Raw genomic sequence first — 25,622 nt, forward strand, 5'->3', positions numbered from 1 at the left:
ATTGATGTGTAAGATATTTAATATAATAAATAAATAATAAATAATAGATAAAGATAATACAGTAATTATCAGTGTATGATAATAGTTGTTTAAGACATGTAAACAATGACAGGTCAGAATGTTTCACAGCAGAAGGATATCAAGAGTGTCAAAATCCTTAAAGGTCAGTATGAGATTTTCAGTTCTTTTCTACCTGCACACTTGTCTTTGCAGGACAGCGGCTCGCATGTATAAAAGTTCTGTTTTTAGAGGTGGTTGAGGCCATGTGGAAGATCCCAGGGGGCAGCCTGGTGTTAAGGAGTCTAACAGCTTGGGGGTAAAAACTCTCCTGCAGCCTGGCAGATCTGGCTGTGATGCTGCAGTATCTTCTCTTGGATGGCAGAAGTGTGAAAAGTCCATGTGAGGGGTGTAAGGGGTCCTGCACAATGCTGACACTGCATTTGTAAAATATGTCCTGTAGTGAAGGGAGAGGTACCCCAATAATGTTCTCTGCTGTCTTCACTATCCTTTGCAGGCACTTGCGGTCGGATATGTCGGATATGCCATACCAGACAGTGATGCAGCTGGTCAGAACACTCTATATGGTGCCTCTGTAGAACATGGTGAGGATGGAAGTGGGAAGACTTGCTCGCTTCAGCCGCCTCAGGAAGTGTAGTCTCTGCTGGGCTTTTTTGATTAGTGATGAGGTGTTATGTGTCCACGTAAGTTCCTCAGTTATGTGCACATTGAGAAACTTGGTACTCCTAACAGTCTCCACATCTAAACCGTTGATGCTGAGTGGGGTGCGAGCAGGACGTGATTTTCTGAAGTCTACGATTATCTCTTTTGTCTTGTCGACATTGAGAGATAGATTGTTGTCTTCACACCATGCAGACAGCCGTTTCACCTCATCTCTATATGCTCTTTCATCATCCCTGCTTATCAGTCCCAGCATCGTCGTATCATCCGCAAACTTGATGATGTGGTTAGTGTTGTGCGTGGCTGTGCAGTCGTGAGTCAGCAGGGTGAACAGCAGTGGACTAAGCACACAGCCCTGTGGTGCTGCAGTGCTCAGTGTGATGTTGCTGGAAGTGTTGCAGCCCATCTAAACTGACTGGGGCCTCTCTGTCAAGAAGTCCAGGATCCAACTGCAGAGGGTGGTGTTCAGGCCAACCTGCTTAGTTTTACAACCAGCTTTGGAGGGATGATTGTGTTGAAGGCGGAGCTAAAGTCTATGAATAGCACCCTGACATATGTGTCTTTTTTATCCAGATGTGTCAGGGAGAGGTGAAGGGCAGAGCATATGGCATCCTCAGTTGACCTGTTTGAGTGGTATGCAAACTGAAGTGGGTCAAGGGAGGCATGAAGATTAGTCTTTATGTGTGACATGACTAACCTTTCGAAGCACTTCATTATGATTGGCGTGAGTGCAACTGGTCGGTCGTCATTCAGGCATGTCACTGATGACTTCTTCGGCACTGGTATGATGGTGGTTGACTTGAAGCATGCTGGCACAGACGACTGGCTCAGAGATGTGTTGAAGATGTCAGTGAGGACACCAGCCAGTTGACTGGCACATTCTTTAAGCACACGACCAGGTGTGTTGTCAGGTCTTGCAGCCTTGCGTGGATTGACTCTGGATAGAGTCCTCTTCACGTCATTTATGGAGAGACAGAGTGCCTGGTCAGTGGAGGGAGGTGTTGCTTTTCTCGCAGGCTCTTTGTTCTGCGCCTCAAACCGTGCAAAGAAGTTGTTCAGCTCATCTGGAAGGGAGGCATCACCATCGCTGCTGAGTGGGTTGGGCTTGTAGTTTGTAATTGTCTGAACGCCCTGCCACATACAACGTGTGTCTCTGGTGCTGCTGAATTGTTTGTTGATCCTCTGCGTGTATGCCCACTTAGCTCTCCTTATAGTGCAAGACAGGTTGGCTCTGGTCACCCTAAGGGCGGCCTTGTCTCCAGATCTGAAGGCAGCATTACAAAATATCAAAATATCAAAAATGTCAAGATATCAAAATGCAACATCTCTCCAGCCACCAGGCAAATGCACATACAGTATCTTGGATTGCCGTCAGATTCCTAGAGACGCCTGCATGGCCACGGTATGTGAAGAGTGAAACCGTTCAGGGAAACTGAAATGACACCACAAACACAACGTAGCTTTCTATATCCCCAAAAATAAAAATAAAACAGCATTTGAATATAAAATGATCTGCTGTGTCTAACAAGAAGTACCAGACAGAGTCTACATATGGTCTGTTTGGACTTGCAAAATGAGCCTTTTGCATGTCAGGACCAGGATGTTTGCCTGGCAGGTAGGTAGCACTCCGCGTCTCAGGTGTTTGCAAACACACATACACAGTTTGCCTTGGGGGCCAGAGGATGTCAAAGAAGCAGCCATGGGCAAAATCCTTCTCTTCCAGTGACAGAAGTTTACCCAGAGGGTGAGAGTTTCACCCGTCAGTACAGGCTGGACAGTGCATGCGGTGCGGTGGTGTGGGGTTAACCTTTGCTTCTTGTCTCATTATTTATTCCTTACAATGCCAGCTGTGGAATGCTGTGTGAAGGCGGTCGCTGTAGCATGTCATTTGCATGGCATGCCATGTTCTTCGTGCCGCTCCCTCCACTGTGCTTTGTGCCTTTATTCAGCCAAGGTTCACTTAGGCCCACAGATCACCAGTCTGTCCCTTTAATCTCATTTTAATAAACTGCAGCAGCAGTGGAGGTGGAGGTGGTTGGGCTGGCCCCCTGGTGATGACACACGCAGGTGTTTGCACTGAGGATTACACTGATTAATCAGTAAACCTGTAGTCAGCAGACAGGAAGCACAGTGCGGCTTGGCACTGCATAGACGACAGCAACTCCGCTATGAAGACACCAAGCAGCGGAGCGCACGTCAGAATTTCACTGGCCGAAATGCAGAGCTATTATTCGCTCTTGCAGGCCTGCCTCCGTCTGGCTCCTGTGTTGCACAGTAAGTAAAGCGGCCGTGACAAAGCCTGACGCTCTGCTATTTGACACCTTTGGCATTGTCATCCTCGTCTTGAAAAGGACCTTCACACCCCGGCCAGCTGAAGAGCAGTGTCTCCACATACTGGCCGTCCCCCAGCCTAGCAGCCCTACCTGGGGCTTTGCCCTTAAGTGGTGCTAGCTTGACGCATTGCTGTGTTTGCTTTAATTCTGTACTGGCTGCTTTCCCTAGAACGTCTGTAGTTTACCGTTTTCTGTGTAGGCTGCTTTATTAATTTGTAATTGATACATTTTGATAGAAAAGCATTGTATAATAGGATGACTGCTTATTTAATTTAATCTCCCTCCCCATTCTAAACTTATTAATAATGGTGCCCTTAAACATTAGTAATATTTGTATGTGTAACCTCATACAGCATCCTTAGTGCTGCATTAGCTGCTGATGAAGGTCCATCAGTCACACTCCCACCTCTCATGAACAATCCCAAACGCCTGCAACCGTGACGAGTTCCCCTAAGAGGACTGAGTATGCCTTTGTGTCTCTTAACACTTTTAAGCCACCTTTGAAAGGGCTATTTTCAGGTCAAGTTAATATTAGTAGGTGCTTAGCGAGGCACAGCGACACAACGGCTTGTTGGTTACTGCCTCCTCACAGCTTCAGGGCACTCGGACTTACTGTGTTTCTCCTCTCATGTTGTGTGTGGAATTTGAATGTTCTCCTTGTGGTTTTCTAAGGGTACCCCCCTAGGATGTGTATGTGTGGGAAACTGGCCTGGCATCTGTGAGTGTCGGAGAGTGCTTGAGTGTGCCTGTGTGGAACTGGCAGACTATCCAGGATTGATTCTGGACTTTAGCCCTGTACTGCTTGGACAGGATCTGAGTTCGTGCAACACTTTTTATAAAAAGTGCATAAAAAGGTACATAAATTAATGGTTAACTAGTGGAAAAGGTGAACGATTGCTGTTTTAGTCCATCAGCCTGTTTTTTGTATATCAACTTTCACCACAATGCTTTACAATGCAAACAAGAGTGCACCCTTCTTAAAAGGTTCAAATAATGGAGTAGCAACACAATTATAAATTACAAAATCATGACAGTGTGAGATAAATACAATTAAAGTATTCATAGCCTAGAAATACTACTGCATTCAACTGGAACACATTATAATGCATTTAATGCACCAGCACGTGAAATATAGAAGAAACACTCGTGAGCAGGTGCCACACCATGATGTGCTACAGCCAGTATAAATCTGCTGTCAGGACGACCATACGTCCTTCCTCTTTGAGCTGCACAGCTCCACTTTCTTGCTACTAAAATAAGAGTCAGGCTAGATAGACAGATAGATAGATAGACAGATATGAAAGTCACTATGTAATAGATAGATAGATATGAAAGGCGATAGATAGAGTGCATCTGGAAAGTATTCACAGCGCATCACATGTTACAGCCTTATTCCAAAATGGATTAAATTCATTTTTTTCCTCAGAATTGTACACACAGCAACCCATAATGACAACATGAAAAAAGTTTACTTGAGGTTTTTGCAAATTTATTAAAAATAAATGACTATAAGATAGATAGATAGATAGATAGATAGATAGATAGATAGATAGATAGATAGATAGATAGATAGATAGATAGATAGGAAAGGCACTATATGATAGATAGATAGATACATAGATAGGAAAGGCATTATATGATAGATAGACAGATAGATAGGAAAGGCACTAGATAGATAGGAAGGAAGGAAGGAAAGGCAATATGCAACTACATACATATATAGATAGATAGACATGAAAGGCACTATGTAATAGATAGATATGAAAGGCACTAGATAGATAGATAGTTATGAAAGGCACTATATGATAGATATGAAAGGCACTATATGATAGATAGATAGATAGATATGAAAGGCACTATATGATTGATAGATAGATAGATATGAAAGGCACTATATGATAGATAGATAGATAGATAGATAGATAGGAAAGGCACTATATGATAGATAGGAAGGAAGGAAGGAAGGAGGGAAGGAAAGGCAATATGCAACTACATAGATAGATACATAGATAGATAGATAGATAGACATGAAAGGCACTATTTAACAAATGGATAGATAGGTAGGAAAGGCAGTATATAATAGATAGATAGATTCAATGAACACACAAACTTCATTTGTCCTCAGGGGGAAATTTGGCTTTTTACTGAAGCTCTTTTAAATAAATACATGGATAGCTAAATAAGTTAGTAAGTAAATAAATATACACACACACTTTGGTCTGAACAAAGAAGAAAATTTAAAAGGAAGAAAACTTCTGACTTGTCATTCCCAGTCCCAGTGAGGCACTGTACAGATGTATTGCTGTTGGTATAAAGGACCCCCAGTCACATTTCCTGACACAGTTCTGCTGAATAAGTCCTCCGTGTTGATGTGGTCACAGAGAGGATGTGCAGTATTGGTCATAATGGCACTCAGTTTTGTTTGAATCCTTTGCTTACAACCTCCACGGGTCCAGAGTGCATCCTATAACTGAGCCTGCCCTTTTTAATTTGCTTGTTTTCATGAACAACAAAATTGTCTTGGTATTTACTGAAAAATCAAGAAATTCTGAAGCATACGATAACATGGACACTCGAAGATTGTCTTTGGCAGTCCTGGAGGTGCTCAGTCATGTTAAAATGTGGTTCTTTACATACAAAGCGGAAGCAAACCAAACAGCAGCCAACGTTAGAATGACGTGATCTATAGATCTGAGTGTCCTTTAGGTATTGTAAACTTCTTTTGGAGTGCTAGTGAGAGTAGGTTTTTGAAGAAATAAGAAAATATAAATGTAAATTACGAACAAACGTAAAAAGAAATATAGCTGTTTTTCTAAATGGCGGTTAACAAATTTGAGACAGAATGTACCATTTGTAGTGCAAGCTCATTTGCTTCAGTTGCAGACAAAGGTACTCTGGATCTTGAAGCTCATTTGGAAACAACAAAACATAAAAAGAACATGAGTTTGACAAAGATCACATATTTCATTGTGTATCCTGGATCCAGTGAGGAGATCATGTGTGCAACTGAAGGGATTTTAGCATTTAATTGTGTAAAATATTACAGCACCTATACATCAACAGACTGAGCGAGTGCTCTAATGAAGAACGCTTTTCCGAATTTGTGCAGAAAATTTTAAGCAGAAACAATAGTGAAGTCAGTGATTTAGTTAAAACTGTGATAGAGAGAATGGTGGTCATTCCATTTTTTGTATTTTGAGAGGGAATGTAGTGAATAGATTTTAGGACATTCAAAGAAAACCAAGTGAGACTATTTCAGTTTTTGTGTATGCATCACTCAAAGTTTGGCCTTGTAGAAAAGACTTACTACTTTTTGCGATGATAATTGCAAATTCAGATTTTCAAATGGGAACTCCGCCAGGGGATTGCTGCCCCCTCAGAATATCTGGGTAATACATGGCCTCTGTCCTTCCACTATCATGGCCTCCTGACAAGGAATGTCACCAGCAACCAAATTGTCCCTCTTTTATAAAGGCATACCGACCGGGTAAGGAGCCATTGACAACCCATGTTGTCTGTGACAATATTATATTAAAGGCAAATGTTCCATTAAGATGTCCTCTTCTTAACTGCATAGTAAATGGTAACACTGTCCACCGTGCACCTCTAGGAGTTGGTGAACATAGATGGAGCCTTTCCAGTTTTCCTCAGACATCGGTGGAAATTGAAGCATAGGTAGGCCTTCTTGGCAACAGCCAAAAGATTCACTGCCAACCTCTAGTCATCAGTGATTGTTATTTCTTTTTTTTTATTATTATTATTTTGATTTTATTGTAATCACACAACATTCCATACAAATAAATCAATTTTTACAAAAATAAGACTGAAAACAAATCAACCCCCACCCCTGAGAAAGAGAGCATGGCCTGCAGAGTAAAACTTAAAGCTAGTAAAAATAAGTAAATAGATGAATTAATAAGTGAATAGAGATAAATGAGGGTGGCACAGTGGTGCAGTGGTAGCGTTGCTGCCTCGCAGTTTGGAGACCTGGGTTCGCTTCCCAGGTTCCCCCATGTGTTGAGTTTGCATGTTCTCCCCGTGCCTGTGTGGGTTTCCTCCCACAGTCCAAAGACATGCAGGTTAGGTGCATTGGCGATCCGAAATTGTCCCTAATGTGTGTGCTTGTTGTTTGGGTGTGTGTGTGCCCTGCGGTGGGCTAGCACCCTGCCCAGGGTTTGTTTCCTGCCTTGTGCCCTGTGTTGGCTGGTATTGGCTCCAGCAGACCCCCAGGACCCTGTAGTTAGGATATAGCGGGATGGATAATGGATGGATGGATAAAGATTAATGAAGAAGAAAAAAAAGGGGAGAGAATCTGCTTCCTCAGTGCTTTAAATGCTTATTCTAAAATAGATAGATAGATAGATAGATAGATAGATAGATAGATAGATAGATAGATAGATAGATAGATAGATAGATAGATAGATAGATAGATAGATAGATACTTTATTAATCCCAATGGGAAATTCACAAATATTATTAATTGGATCCTGAAAGGTTCTGAAAAAGTTCTCCACAGATCCTTTAAGTGAGAATTTGATTGTTTCCAGTTTCAAGTAGTATATAACACTGTTACCCACTGACTTAGAATAGGTGAGTTAGGATTCTTCCATTTGAGCAAGATAAGTCTATGTGCCAATAGTGTAGTTAAGGTAATTACAATTTGTTTGTCCTTCTTCACTTTAAGCCTCTCTGTGAGCCCACCAAACACAGCTGTTAATGGGTTAGGAGGGATTGTGACACCAAGACTGACTGAAAGGCATTTAAAGATTTTGGTCCAGAATGATGTTAATTTGGTGCAGGCCCAAAACATGTGGCCCAGTGAGGCTGGAACTTGATTGCAGTGTTTGCAGGTTGGATTTTGCCCTGGAAACATTTTGGACAATTTTAAGTGAGACAGATGTGCTCGATATATAATTTTGAGTGGAATAATTGTATACTTTGCACATATGGAGCTCGAGTGAATTCCCTGCATTGTTACCTTCTGCTCCTTTTCTGAGATGTTGAGTGAGAGATCCTTTTTCCCACTGTCCTCTTGGATCTTTGAAAGGGAGGGACTCTAGAATGGTTTTATATATAGTGATTGTTATTCCTAGATATTTAAAGCTGCTGACCCGTCTCCGTAGCCTCTCCTCAAGTGCAGATGCGAGTGTGGTCTGCCCCCTTCGTCCTGATATCTTAAATCAGATGTCTTGGTTTTGCGGACAGTCAAAGAGAGGCTCTCGTCCTGGCACCACTGTGTCTGAAAGCAGATCTTTTCTCAGGAAGCCATCTCTTCAGTCATCTTTGTTGGTGGTCAGGCGAATAATGAAAGCATCATCAGCAAATTTAAAGATGGAGTTTTAGCTGTGTGTGTATACGTTATTGTAGGTGAACATCGGGTAAAGCTCACCTCTGAGGAGGAACCACTGCTGCCGATATCCCTGTGCTGAAGTCTTCCGTTTAAGAAGTCCAGAAAGTAGCTGCAGACGATGGCACTAAGTTCCAAGTTGAGAAACAAGGTGATAAGCTTTGATGGGACAACAGTGTTAAAGTGATGAGCCTGTACTCTTAAATACCACTTTTTATTATTCAGCGTTACTGAGATGGTGTGACCTGTAAGGGTAATGACATGCAAGCTGAAGGTCAGTCAGTCAGTCAGTCATTTTCCATCCTGCTATATCCTAACACAGGGTCATGGGGGTCTGCTGGAGCCAATCCCAGCAAACACAGGGCGCAAAGCAGGAACAAATCCTGGGCAGGGCACCAGCCCACTGCAGGGCACACACACAAAAACACCCAGACACCAAGTACACACTAGGGACAATTTAGGATTGACAATGCACCTAACCTGCATGTCTTTGGACTGTGGGAGGATAACCCACGCAGACACGGAGAGAACATGCAAACTGCACGAAGGGAGTACCCGGGAAGCGAACCCAGGTCTCCTAACTGCAAGGCAGCAGCGCTACCACTACACCACCGTGCCACCCCAAGCTAAAGGTGGTACCTGGAATATCCTGTTCAATGTATCCTAGCATCAGTATTTGAAGGCATTTTATATCAATGGGACTAATATATTTATTGAGACGGTCCTAGCTTGTTTTCTTTGGGCACAAGAATAATTGTTTTTTTAACAATTCTCCACTTTAAGCCCCTCTGTGAGCCCAGCAAACACAGCTGTTAATGTTGGGAAAAAGCTAATAAGCTTTTAGCTCAACAAATTCACAAACAAGAAGTTCGCAATGCAATACCAGTAATCACCAACACGAATGGAGAAGAAATTATTGACCATAAAAATATAATGCACGCATTTAGAGATTATTATAAATCCTTATATTCTACTGAGTTCAAAGAAGACAACACACAATCTAATGCATTTCTGGATACATTACAGACACCACAAATAGATGCTTTAAGTGCTAAGGAACTGGATAAACCTCTGACGCTATCAGAATTACTAGATGCTATAAAGTCACTTCAAAGCGGGAAATCAGCAGGCCCTGATGGTTACCCCGTAGAATTTTATAAGAAATTCTCCACTCAGCTAGCTCCCCTCTTATTGGCAATATTTACAGAAGCTAGAGACAACCAAATACTACCTCAAACATTTCGTCAAGCATTAATCACCGTCTTTCCTAAACAAAATAAGGACTTGCTACAATGTGCATCATACAGACCAATTTCATTCCTGAATAATGATGTTAAGATACTCTCAAAAATTCTAGCTAGAAGGATGGAGAAAGTGCTGCCCTCGGTAATATCACAGGATCAAACTGGATTTATTAAAGGCTCACACCTATCTTCCAATCTCCGACACTTGTTTAATGTTATATATTCACCAGCAAAATCAAACACCCCAGAGATATTACTATCATTAGATGCAGAAAAAGCATTTGATATGATTGAATGGAACTACCTTTTCACTGCATTGGAGAAATTTGGGTTTGGCCTGAATATTTGTGCATGGATCAAACTACTGTACAGTAATCCCTCCTCCATCGCGGGGGTTGCGTTCCAGAGCCACCCGCGAAATAAGAAAATCCGCGAAGTAGAAACCATATGTTTATATGATTATTTTTATATTGTCATGCTTGGGTCACAGATTTGCTCAGAAACACAGGAGGTTGTAGAGAGACAGGAACGTTATTCAAACACTGCAAACAAACATTTGTCTCTTTTTCAAAAGTTTAAACTGTGCTCCATGACAAGACAGAGATGAAAGTTCCGTCTCACAATTAAAAGAATGCAAACATGTCTTCCTCTTCAAAGGAGCAAACAAATCAATAGGGCTGTTTGGCATTTAAGTATGCGAAGCACCGCGGCACAAAGCTGTTGAAGGTGGCAGCTCACACCCCCTCCGTCAGGAGCAGTGAGAGAGAGAGAGACAGATAAAAAAATCAATACGTGCCCTTCGTGCTTTTAAGTATGCGAAGCACAGTGCAGCATGTCACTTCACGAAGCAGCTGCACAGAAGGTAGCCAACGTGAAGATAATGTTTCAGCATTTTTAGATGAGCGTCCGTATCGTCTAGGTGTGCGAACAGCCCCCCTGCTCACACCCCCTACGTCAGGATCAGAGAAAGTCAGCGCAAGAGAGAGAGAGAGAGAGAGAAAGTAAGTTGGGTAGCTTCTCAGCCATCTGCCAATAGCGTCCCTTGTATGAAATCAACTGGGCAAACCAACTGAGGAAGCATGTACCAGAAATTAAAAGACCCATTGTCCGCAGAAATCCGCGAACCAGCAAAAAATCCGCGATATATATTTAAATATGCTTACATATAAAATCCGCGATAGAGTGAAGCCGCGAAAGGCGAAGCGCGATATAGCGAGGGATCACTGTATACCAATCCAGAAGCTTCAGTTTGTATTAACAACATTTGTTCAGACTACTTTAAGCTAGAACGTGGTACCAGACAAGGATGTCCCTTGTCACCACTGCTGTTTGCAATCGCCATTGAACCACTGGCGGTTCACTGCCGAAATTCTTATCAGATAAAGGGGATTATCAGAGAAGGACTGGAACAGAAAATTTCTCTATATGCAGATGCTATGGTATTATATATATCAGACCCAGAAAACACTGTGCCTGCAGTTTTAACAGCACTCACAGAATTTCAAAAGATATCTGGTCTTAGAATTAATCTGAATAAAAGTATACTCTTTCCAGTGAATTCACAAGCATATAATATTAGATTGGACACCCTACCTTTTACCATAGCAGATCAGTTTAAATACCTAGGGGTAAATACCACAAGTAAACATAAAGCTCTTTATCAACAAAATTTTGCCATCCGTATGGAAAAAATTAAGCAAGACTTGCATAGATGGTCAACCCTTCATCTCACTCTAGCCGGAAGAATTAACATTGTTAAGATGAATATCCTTCCTAAACTTCTTTTTTTATTTCAAAACATTACAATATATATCAATAAATAATTTTTTAAGCAATTAGATTCAACAATAACCTCATTCATTTGGAACTCAAAACACCCACGTATCCGAAGAGCGACCCTACAAAGACCTCAGGCAGAAGGTGGAATGGCTTTACCTAATTTTCAGTTTTATTACTGGGCAGCAAACATACAAGCCATAAAAACCTGGACACAAAAAAATGAACATACACAGGCTTGGTCCGCAATAGAAGTAAAATCCTTAGTACTTCTTTATACTCCCTGCTCTGCACTCCAATAAATGCAAGTTATCGCAAATATACTAATAACCCAATTGTGCTTTACTCACTCAGAATATGGAACCAACTTAGAAAGCATTTTAAAATTGAAAATCTTTTATCAGTGGCACCTCTGCAAGAGAACCACCTCTTTCAACCCTCGCAAACATATCCAGTTTTTAATACCTGGAAAAGTTTTGAGATTAGAATGCTCAGAGATCTTTATATAGACAACATAGTTGCATCTTTTGAACAATTACGTTCCAAATTCAACCTCCCAGCTACACATTTCTTTCACTATCTTCAAATTAGAAACTTTGTTAAACAGAAATTGCCCGATTTTCCTCACCTCGTACCCTCCACCATGCTGGAAAAAATACTGCTCAATTTCGAGGAATTAAACACCATTTCTGCATTATATAAAATCTTATTAGAGTTCCTACCTTTCAAAGACCCAAGAGGACATTGGGAAGAAGATATCTTAATCAATATATCAGAAAAGGAGTAGAAGGTAGCAAAGCAGAGAATTCACTCGAGCTCCATATGCGCAAAGCATAGAATTATTCAACTAAAAATTATATATTGAGCTCATCTGTCTCGCTTAAAACTGTCCAAAATGTTTCCAAGGCAAGATCCAACCTGCGAACACTGCAACCAAACTCCTGCCTCACTGGGTCACATGTTCTGGGCCTGCACCAAACTAACATCATTTTGGACCAAAATTTTTAAGTGCCTTTCAGACAGACTTGGGGTCACAATCCCTCCTAACCCATTAACAGCTGTGTTTGGATTCTTCCAGACGGATTTGAAGTGGAGAAGGACAAGCAAACAGTGATTGCATTCACTACACTTTTGGCACGCAGACTTATTTTGTTAAATTGGAAGAATCCTAACTCTCCTCTGATAAGTCAGTGGGAAATCGATGTTTTATATTATTTGAAATTGGAAAAAATCAAATTCTCAGTTAGAGGATCTGTACAGAATTTTTTCAAAACCTGGCAGGATCTAATCAATATTATTTTAGACTAAGAGAAATAACTATTACCGTAGTTATTTCCCTTCTCCATTTTTTATTTACCTATATATATTTCTTCCTTTCTTTTGTTTATTGTTGCCTTATTAAAAAGCCCTAAGCAATTCTCCTTTGGGTAAGCTCTCCTTCTCAAGGGTGGGGTTTGATTTGTCTTCAATTTATTTTGTTATAAATTAATCTATTTGTATGGAATGATTACAATAAAATTAATAAATAAAATTTTAAAAAAAAAATTGTTTTTTGAAGGTAAAAGAAACCAGAGTCTCTCAGTGAGATATTAAAAGCATCCATAGCAAAACTAGTATTATGATCCTTTTTGAGTTACCTGCATAAACTATTCCCCTCTCCTTAAAAGGTTTTTACATTTTCATGTTATACATCATTGAATCGCAGTGGATTTGATTTGGCAATTTTGCCACTGATCAACAAAATAAAGACCTTGTAATGTCTCAGTGAAAACAGATCTCTGTAAAGCAGTCTAAATTAATTACAGATGTAAAACACAAAATTATAAATTGCATAACATGACACGCCCAAATCATCAACGGCCCAGTTAATTCTTTTTATAGGTCACAAAATTAGTTCAAAGGAGATCATCTCTCTGAGGTTTCAATCAACTATAGTACAGGGAGATTCACTCGATAGAGGCCTTTAATCACTAGGATGAAGCAATCTGAACAAAACAATGTGCAATGTGCTCCTCGGTATATGGAGCTTCAAACAAGCCGGGATGCCCCTGTGTCAGAGCTATGAGGTAGGCACTGGACAGCCGTCACGACGTTTAACCTCCGTTTGCAACTTCTGGGTTAATACCACCTGAACCCCTTCACTCAGTCACTCGACTTCTCATCAGGATGGTGGTGTACAGTATTGAGCCGCATGTCTTCATGGTGTGAACTTATTAGGTGACCAATTCGTTTAAACGATGTCAGAATCAACTGGATGATCGTGAGTTAACAGAAGGTTACCTTTTTCGGTAATAGGGTAATTTCAAAGGGACTTTGGCCACCACAGTCACCGGATCTGACACCACCAGACTTCTTCCTTTGGGGTCTGCTCAAAAGAAAAGTGTATCGGAAACAAGCCTCACACTGTGGAAGATTTGAAGGAAAACATCCAACGTGAAATTGCTGCTATTCCCACCCGAGACGCTTGCCAATACGTTCAGGAACATGGAGTGCCGCGTTGAAATGTGTCTGGCAGAAAACGGAAACCACTTCCAGCATCGCATGTAATGCAACCGATTACACAGATGCCAAGGTATAGAGCATATTTTTTTGGTTCAGATTGCTTCATCCTAACGGGTGTTACAACTGAAGACTCGGGGCTTCTTTCCAGTGAATCTCCCTGTATAAGTGCACATGTATGTGGAAGGGCCAGCTTGGGGTGAGCCAGTATGGTGGTCTAACCTACATTATGAAGACAAAAAAAAACACTGCAAGCAACTCCATGAAACACACAAGTCAGAGAAGGGAGACAAGAAGATACTCAAGTTACGTAATACCCAGTTAAATGAAGTCATTAAGAAATGGAAAGAGTGCAGCACAGCTTTAAATCAGAAAAACTAAGTGATTGTGTAACAGGAAGACAAGTAAGGGAGGCAACCAAGAGACCAATGAGAACTCTGAAATAATTACAAGCTACAGTTGGTGAGATTGGCGAGACTGTGGAGACAACAGCTGTTGCCTGGGTGCTTCACCAGTCACAGTGGCAAAGAGATAAAAAAAAAAAAGACATCTGGACAGAATGAACATGGGTGATCCTGAGGTCAGCTTGAAGAAGGTTCTGTCGTTTGGAGGGTCAAAACTGAGCTTTTTAGCAGTCAGACTAAACACTGTGTTTGGCATAAGCCAAGCTATACACATTATCAGAATCGTACCATCCCCACCGTGAAGCATGTTGGTGGCAGCATCAGGTCATGGAGATGCTTCTCTGTAGCAGGCCCTGGAAGGCTTGTCTCTCTATTATAAAAGAAAATCTTGAGATGAGACGAGACTATTGTCAAGAGAGTTTTTCAAGTTGGTAGAGGGGGCCCGACCTTCCTCTTAACCATTTCCGGTTAACGGCCCACGCCCCCGGTCCTCTCATTGGTGTGAATGCTTTTGTCAGACACAGTTCCTGCGCTCTCGGCTCTTATTAATTTTTATGTTTTCCTCACTTTAAGTTCCCAATAAAAGAAGACTTATTATGTACAAATCTTATTGAAAAATTTCATCCCAAAGTGTTATCAACAGAAGAAATTAGTACACGGGCAATCCTAGCACCGACAACCAATGAAGTCAAACAAATTAACACAAAAATTGTCGATCGGTTACACAGCAAATTGGTTAAATGTGCATCAATAAACTATACTGAAACAGTTGGTGGTGATGGTGCGGAAGATGAACACATCAACTTACAATATCCCATAGAATATCTTAATTAACACCGTTCAGTCTTCCACCGGCCGAATTACTGTTGAAAGAAGGACGGATCGTAATGTTATTGTATAATTTATGTCTGAGTGATGGGCTATGCAATACGACAAGATTAGTTGTATTCCAAATTGTTCAAACAATTCAGACATGTAAAATTTTTACAGGCAACAAGAAAGGTAATGTAGTACATCTTCAGGGGATAACGTTAGACAACAAAGGAGATCTTGAAATGCCATTCGTATTAAAACGTTTACAGTTTCCTGTCAGAATAGCTTTTGCTATGACAATTAACAAATCACAGGTACAAACATTCGAAAAAGTCTTTTTTTATTAGAGAAAAAGACACGATATTCACTCACGGGCAGTTATACGTTGCGTTGTCACAATGTAAATCCAAACACGGAATCAAAATTCAATGCAAAATTGAAGAAAAGTTAATTCCAAATATTATTTTTACAGAAGTTTTACAGTAAAAGTGTAAGTTTAAAACGTATTTGCGTGTTAATTTCAAAGACAAACAGAATGAAAACGTATAACGCAATGAATACCTCTAACGCAACATGAAGCATAATTTACATTCAAATTATTACGTTTTACTATTTTTTACTATGGTTAATTACTCGCTGTAATGTAAAACAGTTAGGTCTATTATGCATATGTAACAATTCCCATGAAAATAACAATCTGTTTAAATTGTACATCCGCATCCCCATACGCGAGCGGCAGATCCACGAAGTGGCTAGCACATAGTGCCTGCCCGGGGGTTGGCGAATGAAGTGAGTAAGGGTAAGGGTAAAATAAATGCAGCAAATTAGCAGACTTCCTGGGGGGAAACCTAATGCAGTCCTCAGAAAGGGTGAAGATTTGTTTTCCAACAACCTTAAGCAGAATGGCAGAGACACAGGAAAGGCTTAAAAACAACAGTGAAAATGTCCTGGAGTGGCCAAGTCAGGGTCCAGATCTCAATCCAATTAAGATTGTGCAGCCAGACTTGAAAAAGACTGTTCACTCATGATCACCATGACACCTGACAGGGCTTGAGCAGATATGCAAAGAAGAACTGGGGGAACATGGCAGAGTCCATGCTGATATAGAAAGAAAATGGCTTCACAACAACAATAATTCTTTGCATTTATATAGCGCTTTTCTCACTACTCAAAGTGCTCAGCAATTGCAGGTTAAGGGCCTTGCTGAAGGGCCCAACAGAGCAGAGTCCCTTTTGGCATTTACGGGATTCGAACCGGCAATCTTCCGATTGCCAGTGCATATCACTGGCCTCAGAGCCACCACTCCAGAGTCCAAATCTCAATACAATTAAGAATTTGTGGACTTAAGAAAGAATGTTCACTCACAATCTCCATGATACCTGACAGAGCTTGAGCAGATGTGAAAAGAAGAATTGGGAAAAATGTCATAGGACAGATGTGCAAAGCTTATAAAGAGGGAGACCAGAGGACACAGACTCAAGGCTATCATGGCTGACAAACAGGCATCTAGTAAATACTGACTTGCAAGGGTGAACACTTCCTGTATGTGATCAGTCATTTAGTGTTTTATATATGTTAATTATTTGGATCACTTCACTACTCTCGCGTTGACATTACACAGTCATTTCCTGCCGATCTGTGTCAAAAAATCCAAATGTAAATCCACTGTGATTTAATGTTGTGTAACAATGAAATGTGACAACTTCCAAAGAGTGAATAATTTTTATAGGCAATGTAGGTGTTTTAAAATGTGTCTGGAAATAGGACCCTGAAAATCCCCCCCCCCCCACCACGTCATCCACAGACATTCACAGAACCTCACTGCAGACACACAGTATGACACCCCTGACTCTTTATAATTCCAGTGCATGTAACAAAGAGTTAAGAGGTGCTGGACCAAACAAAATTTTATTTAAAAATATTCATAAGTAATTCTTATGAACACAAAAAAATAATAAAGTGTGGCACAGCGGTGCAATGGTAGCCCTGCTGCCTCATAGTAAAGAGACCAAGGCTCACTCCCCAGGCCCGCCTTGTGTGCTGTTTGCATGTTCTCCATTGTGTCTGCGAGGGTTTCCGGCCACAGTCCAAAGACATGCAGGTTAGGTGGATTGGCAATACTGAATTGTGTGTGTGCGATGGACTGGCACCCTGTCCAGAGTTTGCTCCTCCCCTGCACCCAGTGTGGCTCGGATAGGCTCCAGCAATCCCTTAAAAAAAAAATGACTGACTGACAGTCAGTAAAGCTTTCCATGTTTGGCACCCCAGCTGCAATGGAACCAACCACTCAAGGCTCTCTGCTCTTTTTTGGCCCACTGTTTGCATAATCTTTGCATGTCGGCCACAAATAAGTACGTTTGTAGCTGCAGTGCTGCTCCCTGCCCGTGTTCCACTCTGTCAGGTTTTCTCACAGATCCTTCTGTATTTAAGCCATTTAAAGAGTGCCTGCATTGCCACATGGGATAAGCAAGCCTGAAAGAGACAGTTTCGAGTGAAGGGCAGCGTGAACTCCACCGTTGGATTCCGCACTCCTGATTGTTTCTGCTGGTTTTATTTGATTTAGGACGTTTTATTCAAACACGTGAGTAATTTACATCTGTATTTTTTGTTTATGTTTCACAGTTAGCTCATTTATACTTCATGTCTTTCATAGGTAGTAGGATATTTTCCCAGCTGGTGGTCTTTTGTTGTCCATCTGATGCTTGTGGTGTTCATTAGTTTCATGATCACATGAGAGGATTCTGCAGTAAAATGCAGTAAATCAGTGAGCAAAATACAGATTTCTGTCCCAAGAACCTCCAGTAAAGCTTGCCATCTATTTCCTCTTTTGCTCATTTGCCCACCATGATCTTGTGCTATTTAAACAAATGACCCAATAGACGTCACTGCAATAAAAGCCCATGATCGGGTCGGGTTGGGGGAGCATGCACTAGTACAGCCACCACATGATGTAATGGCTCGTGATCCTGGTTGGCAAACAAGCAGACACGTGATCCAGTCTCACCCTCGGGAAATGACTGCAGTCAGGTGTTACGTGGGTGTCCCCTTGGACTGGTCCTTAACAATGATGATCCTGTGAGTCGGATCACCCTCAGGCAATCGCTTCACATGGCCGTAGATGCCCATGATGCATCCATTTGAAAGACCTGCCCCATGCACTTTTACTCTGTCCTTTTAAATAAATAACCTTTTATATCACACCTTTCTATAGTGGGCAGGACGGTGGTGGCACAATGGTAGCGCTGCTGCCTCGCAGTAAGGAGACCTGGGTTCGTTTCTTGGATTCCTCCCCACGTGGAGTTTGCATGTTCTCCCCGTGTCTGTGTGGGTTTCCTCCCACAGTCCAAAGACATGCAGGTTAGGTGCATTGGTGATCCGAAACTGTCCCTAGTGTGTGCTTGGTGTGTGTGTGTGTGTGTGTGCCCTGCGGTGGGCTGGTGCCCTGCCTGGGATTTGTTCCTGCCTTGCGCCCTGTGTTAGCTGGGATTGGCTCCAGCAGACCCCCGTGACCCTGTAGTTAGGATATAACGGGTTGGACAATGACTGACTGACCTTTCTATAGTAAGAATCAGTCCAAGATGCTATAAAGTACAAAGGTATCGTCACAGAACAATAAGTTTAGTTTTAAAGTCCAAAGTCTTAAGCATTACACTGCTCGCTTCATTTTACAGTATGTCAACGTTGTCAGCCTTGCTCACTTTTGTGTCCCTAATAGAGACAATGAAAACTGCTTGTCCTTTCTTCCTGCCTGGCGTTGTTTTGGTGTGCCATCCACATGTCGGGTTATGTGGTTACCAGAGTAGGTGATGGGGAAGAAAACAGTGATGATGATCTTGACTGTAAAAGGTTGTTTAGTGACATGGGCTGTCTTCACTCTGGCTTGACCTGTGCCACTTCCTTCTCTCTGTAGGGCTGACCAGTCTCATCTTCAGTCATAGGTTACAGAAGTGGCAGTCACTCCGACTTCACAGATGGCAGCTTGCTGTTTGCCATCTGTCTGTTTGGGTGCATCTGCTCTTATGATCAATGCTCCCAGCATACTCATCTTCTGAGTTCTGTAACAGCTGGGACGACTTTAAGTACTACGCAGTTCTGTACTGGTGAGACATCTCAAGACAATCTGCAGTGATGAGATGAGGAAATGCTGGCTGTGCCCAGCACAACAGGTGTGACCTGCAATTCCTTAAGAGAGCTTTGTTTCCTGTTTTTAGGCGTGCTAAATAAATCTATGAAGGGTGAGTGTCATTCCTGAGCTGCTTGCACAGGTATACATGCAAGGCTTTGAAATCTGTTGTGTCTGCTTAATATGTTCAATAGCTAGCTGAACCTGCAATGACCACTCTCTTCATTTGTGTCGCATGAGAAAAGTGAAAATGGTCATCTACTCTCGGATCTATGGTCTGGTTTTGAGAGATGAGGTGGTGTGTTTGTGATGAAAATATGTATGTGAGACCAAGCCAGACTGAGACGGGAGGCGAGTGCACATGTGCATGTGGGATGTGTGTAAACAGCTGCACGTGCATACAAACCGTGTGTGTGTAAAACATGGGATGTGGGTGGGTGTGGAAGAGGCAGCTTAAGGTGTGGGCATGCATGCCTTTGTGTGTTTAGAGGGGTGTGTGGTTACAGCTCATGGTTTCTCATCTGAAGCTGCTTTACAAGTAGCTATTTGACCTGCATGTCCTCCACCCACTTCTTAAGAGTCATCAGCTGTTTTTTCTCTGCTTCTGTTGTAGCAGTGGGTGGGGTGTTGATGGGGTGTGCCTTTTGTTGGACTTGACAATACAGGAGTGAAACAAGCAAAGCCGGTTGAGAAGCAGATGCCCATGTGCAATTCATTTGGTTAATTTGCCCTGCCCTACGCTCAGTAGTGAGAGAGTGCAGATGGATTGTGGGCATCCAGGTAAGTGTGGAGGTGTATCTGTCCTCCAGTGCCACCCTGCACTGCCTGCTTCTGGGTCGCTTGTCTGCAATGAAATGTTCTCTTGTGTATGTGCTCATCTGTGTACTTGTGGTGATGCATTTACTTGGCTAAGCCTAAACAACACCTCAACACCAGCACGTATGCTGAAACCCCTAAGTCAGCCTGTAAAGCGCCCTCAGTGTGAGGCTTCCTCTAATATGGTACTCCATAGGGCCCTTTTGAGGGTCTTTTTTTACCAACCGCCATCAAGCTTTACAACATATCCTATAGTGTTTTACGTTTGAAAATAGATTACATACACATTCATTATTAGTTTTATTAGACTTAAGTGTATTGTTTGGAGTTTTTGTGTAAATCTGGCCATTATAACACTGTAAGTTCTCTTGGCATCTATCTATCTATCTATCTATCTATCTATCTATCTATCTATCTATCTATCTATCTATCTATCTATCTATCTATCTATTAGATATGAAAGGCACTATATAATAGATAGATAGGAAAGGCACTATATGACAGATAGATAGATAGGAAAGGCACTATATGACAGATAGATAGATAGATAGATAGATAGGAAAGGCACTATATATGATAGATATATAGTGCCTTTCCTATCTATCTATCTATCTATCTATCTGTCTGTCTGTCTGTCTGTCTGTCTGTTATATAGTGTCTTTCATATCTATCTATCTCTCTATATATCCATTAGATAGATATGAAAAGCACTATATAATAGATAGATAGATAGGAAAGGAACTATATACAGTAATCCCTCGCTATATCACGCTTCGACTTTCGCAGCTTCACTCTATCGCGGAATTTATATGTAAGCATATTTAAATATATATCGCGGATTTTTCGCTGCTTCGCGGGATTCTGCGGACAATGGGTCTTTTTACTTCTGGTACATGCTTCCTCAGTTGGTTTGCCCAGTTGATTTCATACAAAGGACACTATTGGCGGATGGCTGAGAAGCTACCCAATCAGAGCATGCAGTTAAGTTCCTGTGTGCTGATTGGCTCAGCGACGGAGCACAGAATTCAGTTCTGCTGCGTTAACCAGGAAGTCTCGTCTCGCTCATTCAGCATCAACGTGTTCCTGCTACTGCTTCAGGGGCCGTGCCTAAGCGCCAATGGAAGATGCTAACGATTTCCGAAAAGGTAAAAGTTTTGGATATGTTGAAGGAAGGGAACAGCTACATCGCTGCAGGACGTCATTACGGAATCAATGAGTCCACGATTCTTTTTTATTTAAAAAGGAGGAAAAGAATATAAGATCTATGGCCGCCGTGTCCTTTAACCAGGTCGCAAAACGAGTTGTAAGTGGATGTAATAAGGTGATAGTCCGGATGGAATCTGCTTTAGGGATCTGGATTGAAGACTGCCAGAAGAACAACTGCAGTGCTACACAGTCGCCTGAAGAAGAGCTGTAACGCTCTCCTTTGTTGTGCAGTAAAATTAAACTCATCGTTATCGGACAAGTCGCAGTGTCATTGTTGGTAAGTAACATAATTAATTTTCTATGTACAGTACTTATTACATGTACATAGTTTAGTTTCACTGCACACACATTTTACTGTACAGTATACAATTTTTCTTGCATTGTACGTATTTATTGCTGGTGGCCTGCCTGTCATAATGGCTGTAACATATGGGATATTGGAGACACTCGATATCTTTAAAATAATATTTAGGTTTTACTGTATATAAACAGTGTGTTTACATACATAATTTCAATGAATCTTACCTAATATCTAAGAGAATACAAAGGGTTTATGCTGTATAATTGTGCGGGAAATGTTTATAAGAGTGTGGGTGAGTTTATAAGGGCTTAAAATATATAAAAATAACCATATGAGCATACGGTTTTTACTTTGCGGATTTTCACCTTTCGCGGGGGGTTCTGGAACGCAACCCCCGCGATCGAGGAGGGATTACTGTATCTATCTATCATATAGTGCCTTATCTATCTATCATTGTTTATTATGTACTTCTCCCTCATGGATCAAATCATCAATAATCCTTCTGACCACACCGAATTATGGCAGCTTATGCTAATTCAGACTCTTTTATTAATAGAATATTTTGTGGCTCTTAGCTCACCTTGACACTGTAAAGATTGAGGTGGGTCATCTGGTCGGACAGTGTTATGTTACATTGCACACCCAACCTACCTAGAAAGGGGTCTCTCTCTCTCTCTCTCTGAATGGCCTTTCCATTCCATTATTTTTTTTCCTCTATCTATGTCTTCTTAGACTAGTCAAAAAGCAGGGCATGTTAAAGCCCTTTGAGACATTTTGTGTGTGATTTTGGGCCACACGAAGTAAATTGTTGTTGTTATATGTATAACAACACATGTTACAGCACAAACTCAAACTTTGGCAGAGTTTCTCAGAGTTCTAATTGCTGATGTAAAGGACGGTGAGACATCCCATGGCAGATACTGAACTGCAGCATCTGATACAGTTGATTAGGACATCCTTATCGTCCATCTTGAGCAGTGTGGTGGTCCAAGGAACCGCTTTGGAATGGCTCAGATGGTTTTCAGTCAGCTCTTCCTTTTCCCCTTCCTCGGCCCCTCTCGCCTGTGGGCTCCCTAAAGGGTCTAGTCTTAGACCTAGTCTTTTTTCATTCTACATGTAGCCCTTAGAATCCATTTCTAAAAAAATATTTCTTTTCATTGCTACGCAGACAATACACAGATATATCTTGCACTAAAAAAGAGCAAAACAATTTTTCTTAAACCTTTATTTGAACGTCAGAAATACATTAAAATATGGATGTCACTAAATTTTCTTAGTTTAAATAACAATGATTGTGTGTTTTGGACCTTCTGATCTTACTTGTGCTCCTGAAGGTAATCTTGGCCCTTTGATGACCGACTGTGAAACTTTTACAAAAACTCTCTTGTGTGATTTTTGATAATCTCCTCCAATTTGATAAACAAGTGAGCTCCATTCTTAAAGCCTGTTCCTGTCAGCTCAGGCTGCTGGCTAAAGTCAAATCTTTTCTTTCTGCAGATGAATTTCAAAAACTAATTCATGCTTTTGTCTCTTCTTGGCTTGACTCTTGCAACGCATTATACACTGGAGTTAATCCATCATTTCTTGTTCATCCTCAACTGGTGCAGAACGCCGTGGCCAGGCATCTAACAGGCCCACGAAAACAAAACCTCATCACACCAATTTTCGCTTCTCTCCACTGGCTTCCTGTTCGCCACAGGACTGAGTTTAAATTGTTGTTGTTTGTTTTTAAGCCTTTGAATGGTGTAGTCCTTCTTATCTTATTGACCTCTTACACCCCTACTCTCCTGCGCACACAGAAGTTACTGGTTGTGCCTTGACTTAAGCTCAGAGGGGGCTGTGCCTTTGCAGTAGTTGCCCCTAAGCTTTGGAATAGTCTACCCTTCTGTATGAGGTCAGCACCAACTTTGGTGACTGTCTGTAAATCTTAGCTTTTTAAACTTCCTTCAGAGTACTGTTTTTTTTAATTTATTTATACACTTTCCAGCCACTTTATTAGGTACACCTGTTCAACTGCTTGTTGTTAACACAAATATCTAATCAGCCAATCACGTGGCAGCACCTCAATGCATTTCAGCCTGTAGACCTTGTCAAGACGACCTGCTGAAGTTCAAACTGAGCATCAGAATGGGGAAGAAAGAGGACTGACGTGACTTTGAACGTGGCATGATTGTTAGTGCCAGACGTGCTGGTCTGAGTATCTCACAAACTGCTGATCTACTGGGATTTTCATACACAACCATCTCTAGGGTTAACAAATAATGGTCTGAAAATGGGAAAATATCAGTGAGTGGCAGTTCTCTGGGCGAAAATGCCTTGTTGATGCCAGAGGTTAGAAGAGAATGGCCAGACTGGTCTGAGCTGATAGAAAGACAACAGTAACTCAGATACTCAAACTGAGCATTGGAAAGGCACCATATAAATAAAATGTATGATCATGATGAAATAATCACTCATTACAACCGAGGTGTGCAGAAGAGCAGCTCTGAACACACAACATGTCAAACCTTGAAGCACATGGGCTACCGCAGCAGGAGAGCACAGCGGGTGCCACTCCTGTCAGCTAACAACAGGCTAAAATTCGCACAGGCTCACCAAAACTGGACAATAGAAGATTGGAAAAACTTGGCCTGGTCTGATGAGTCTCAATTTCTGCTGCAACATTTGGATGGTAGGGTCAACAACTTGAAAGCATGGATCCATCCTGCATTGTATCAATGGTTCAGGATGGTGGTGGTGGTGTAATGGTGTGGCAGATATCTTCTTGGCACACTTTGGGCCCCTTCGTACTAACTGAGCATCGCTTAAATGCCACAGCCTACTTGAGTATTGTTGCTGACCATGTTCATCCCTTTATGATTGTGGTGACCCCATCTTCTGGTGGCTACTTCCAGCAGGATAACGTGGCATTTCAAAAAGCTCAAATCATCTCATCTGGTTTCTTCAACATAACGATGAGTTCACTGGACTCTAATGGCCTCCATAGTCACCAGATGTCAATCCAAGAGAGCACCTTTGGGATGTGGTGGAATGGGAAATTCACATCATGGATTTGTAGCCGACAAATCAGCAGCAACTGTGTGATGCTATCATGTCAATATGGACCACAATCCGTGAGGAATGTTTCCAGCACCTTGTTGAATCTACGCCATGAAGAATTATGGCAGTTCTGAAGGCAAAAGGGGGTCCAACCCAGTACTAGTAAGGTGTACCTAATAAAGTGGCCGGTGAGTGTATATTTTGGTGTACGTATTATCCAAAGATCTTGACCATACGTTGTTCTTCTCTCTTGTTAAATGAACCTTAGCCTGAAGGGGTCTATTAATTGCTTACATTTAAGATGTCTCACTAAAAGATTTACCAATTTTGTTACTTGTCCTAGTGTGTATATAAACACAGGGAGCTCCAGTCACTGTATTACATCTCACCTGAAGAAGGGGCCTGGGTTGCCACGAAAGCTTGCATATTGTAATCTTTTAGTTAGCCAATAAAAGGTGTCATTTTGTTTGACTTCTCTTTATTGTATCTATATCAGGGGTTCTCAAAGTCGGTCTTTTTTTTTTGTCTTATTCTACATTAAGAAAGCACCACAGCATGATTTTTACATTAATAAGACATTTAGGAATATTTCCATTTTTGCTATAGATTTAAATGCTTCACTCCCTTTTCTTGATTTCATTATATTTTGCCCCTTCTCTGTGCAGTTTGCTCCCTTTGTTGTATCTTAATAATGACACCCAGCAGAGCAGCAGACAGCCAGGTAAACAACAATGAATAATCAAAGGCTGCAACTACTTCAGCGTTAGACCCACTAATTAAAAAATAATGAATTAATTAAACAATTAGAACACTCTGCAAAAAATAGAATGAAAATTAAGAAGAAAATATTGTTAAAAAGAAAACAAAATACATTATTCCAATATAACTGCTTGGCACATTTTAATATACCAAACTTAGTTTTCTAATTTCTACATTTTTCCCAAAACACAGAATCTGACAAAAAACAGTTCACTTAATTAGCCCAGGAGTCCAATTAAAAATAGAAGCTGGTTGGAACAAAAACCTGCAGCCAGAGTGGGCCC

The 25,622-nt window shown here is 41.4% G+C and overlaps 1 protein-coding gene across 10 annotated transcripts in view; it reads left to right on the forward strand.

Moving 5' to 3' along the window:
* The window catches only part of mcf2la (mcf.2 cell line derived transforming sequence-like a), a 324,509-nt gene that overhangs the window by 133,762 nt on the left and 165,125 nt on the right, over nt 1–25,622 (forward strand). Inside the window, exon 1 of one of the 10 annotated variants that reach the window (XM_051926318.1) lies at nt 2,784–2,952. The exons of 8 other annotated variants lie outside the window; for them this stretch is intronic. In XM_051926318.1, the coding sequence (XP_051782278.1) occupies nt 2,847–2,952 (106 nt within the window). In that variant the 5' untranslated portion in view covers nt 2,784–2,846. Of the gene's footprint in view, nt 1–2,783; nt 2,953–17,655; nt 17,676–25,622 lie in introns of those variants that run through there. One more of the 10 variants, XM_051926325.1, reaches the window with a different exon arrangement.

This window comes from Erpetoichthys calabaricus, chromosome 4 (genome assembly GCF_900747795.2).
Source record: "Erpetoichthys calabaricus chromosome 4, fErpCal1.3, whole genome shotgun sequence".
Taxonomy (NCBI): domain Eukaryota; kingdom Metazoa; phylum Chordata; class Cladistia; order Polypteriformes; family Polypteridae; genus Erpetoichthys; species Erpetoichthys calabaricus.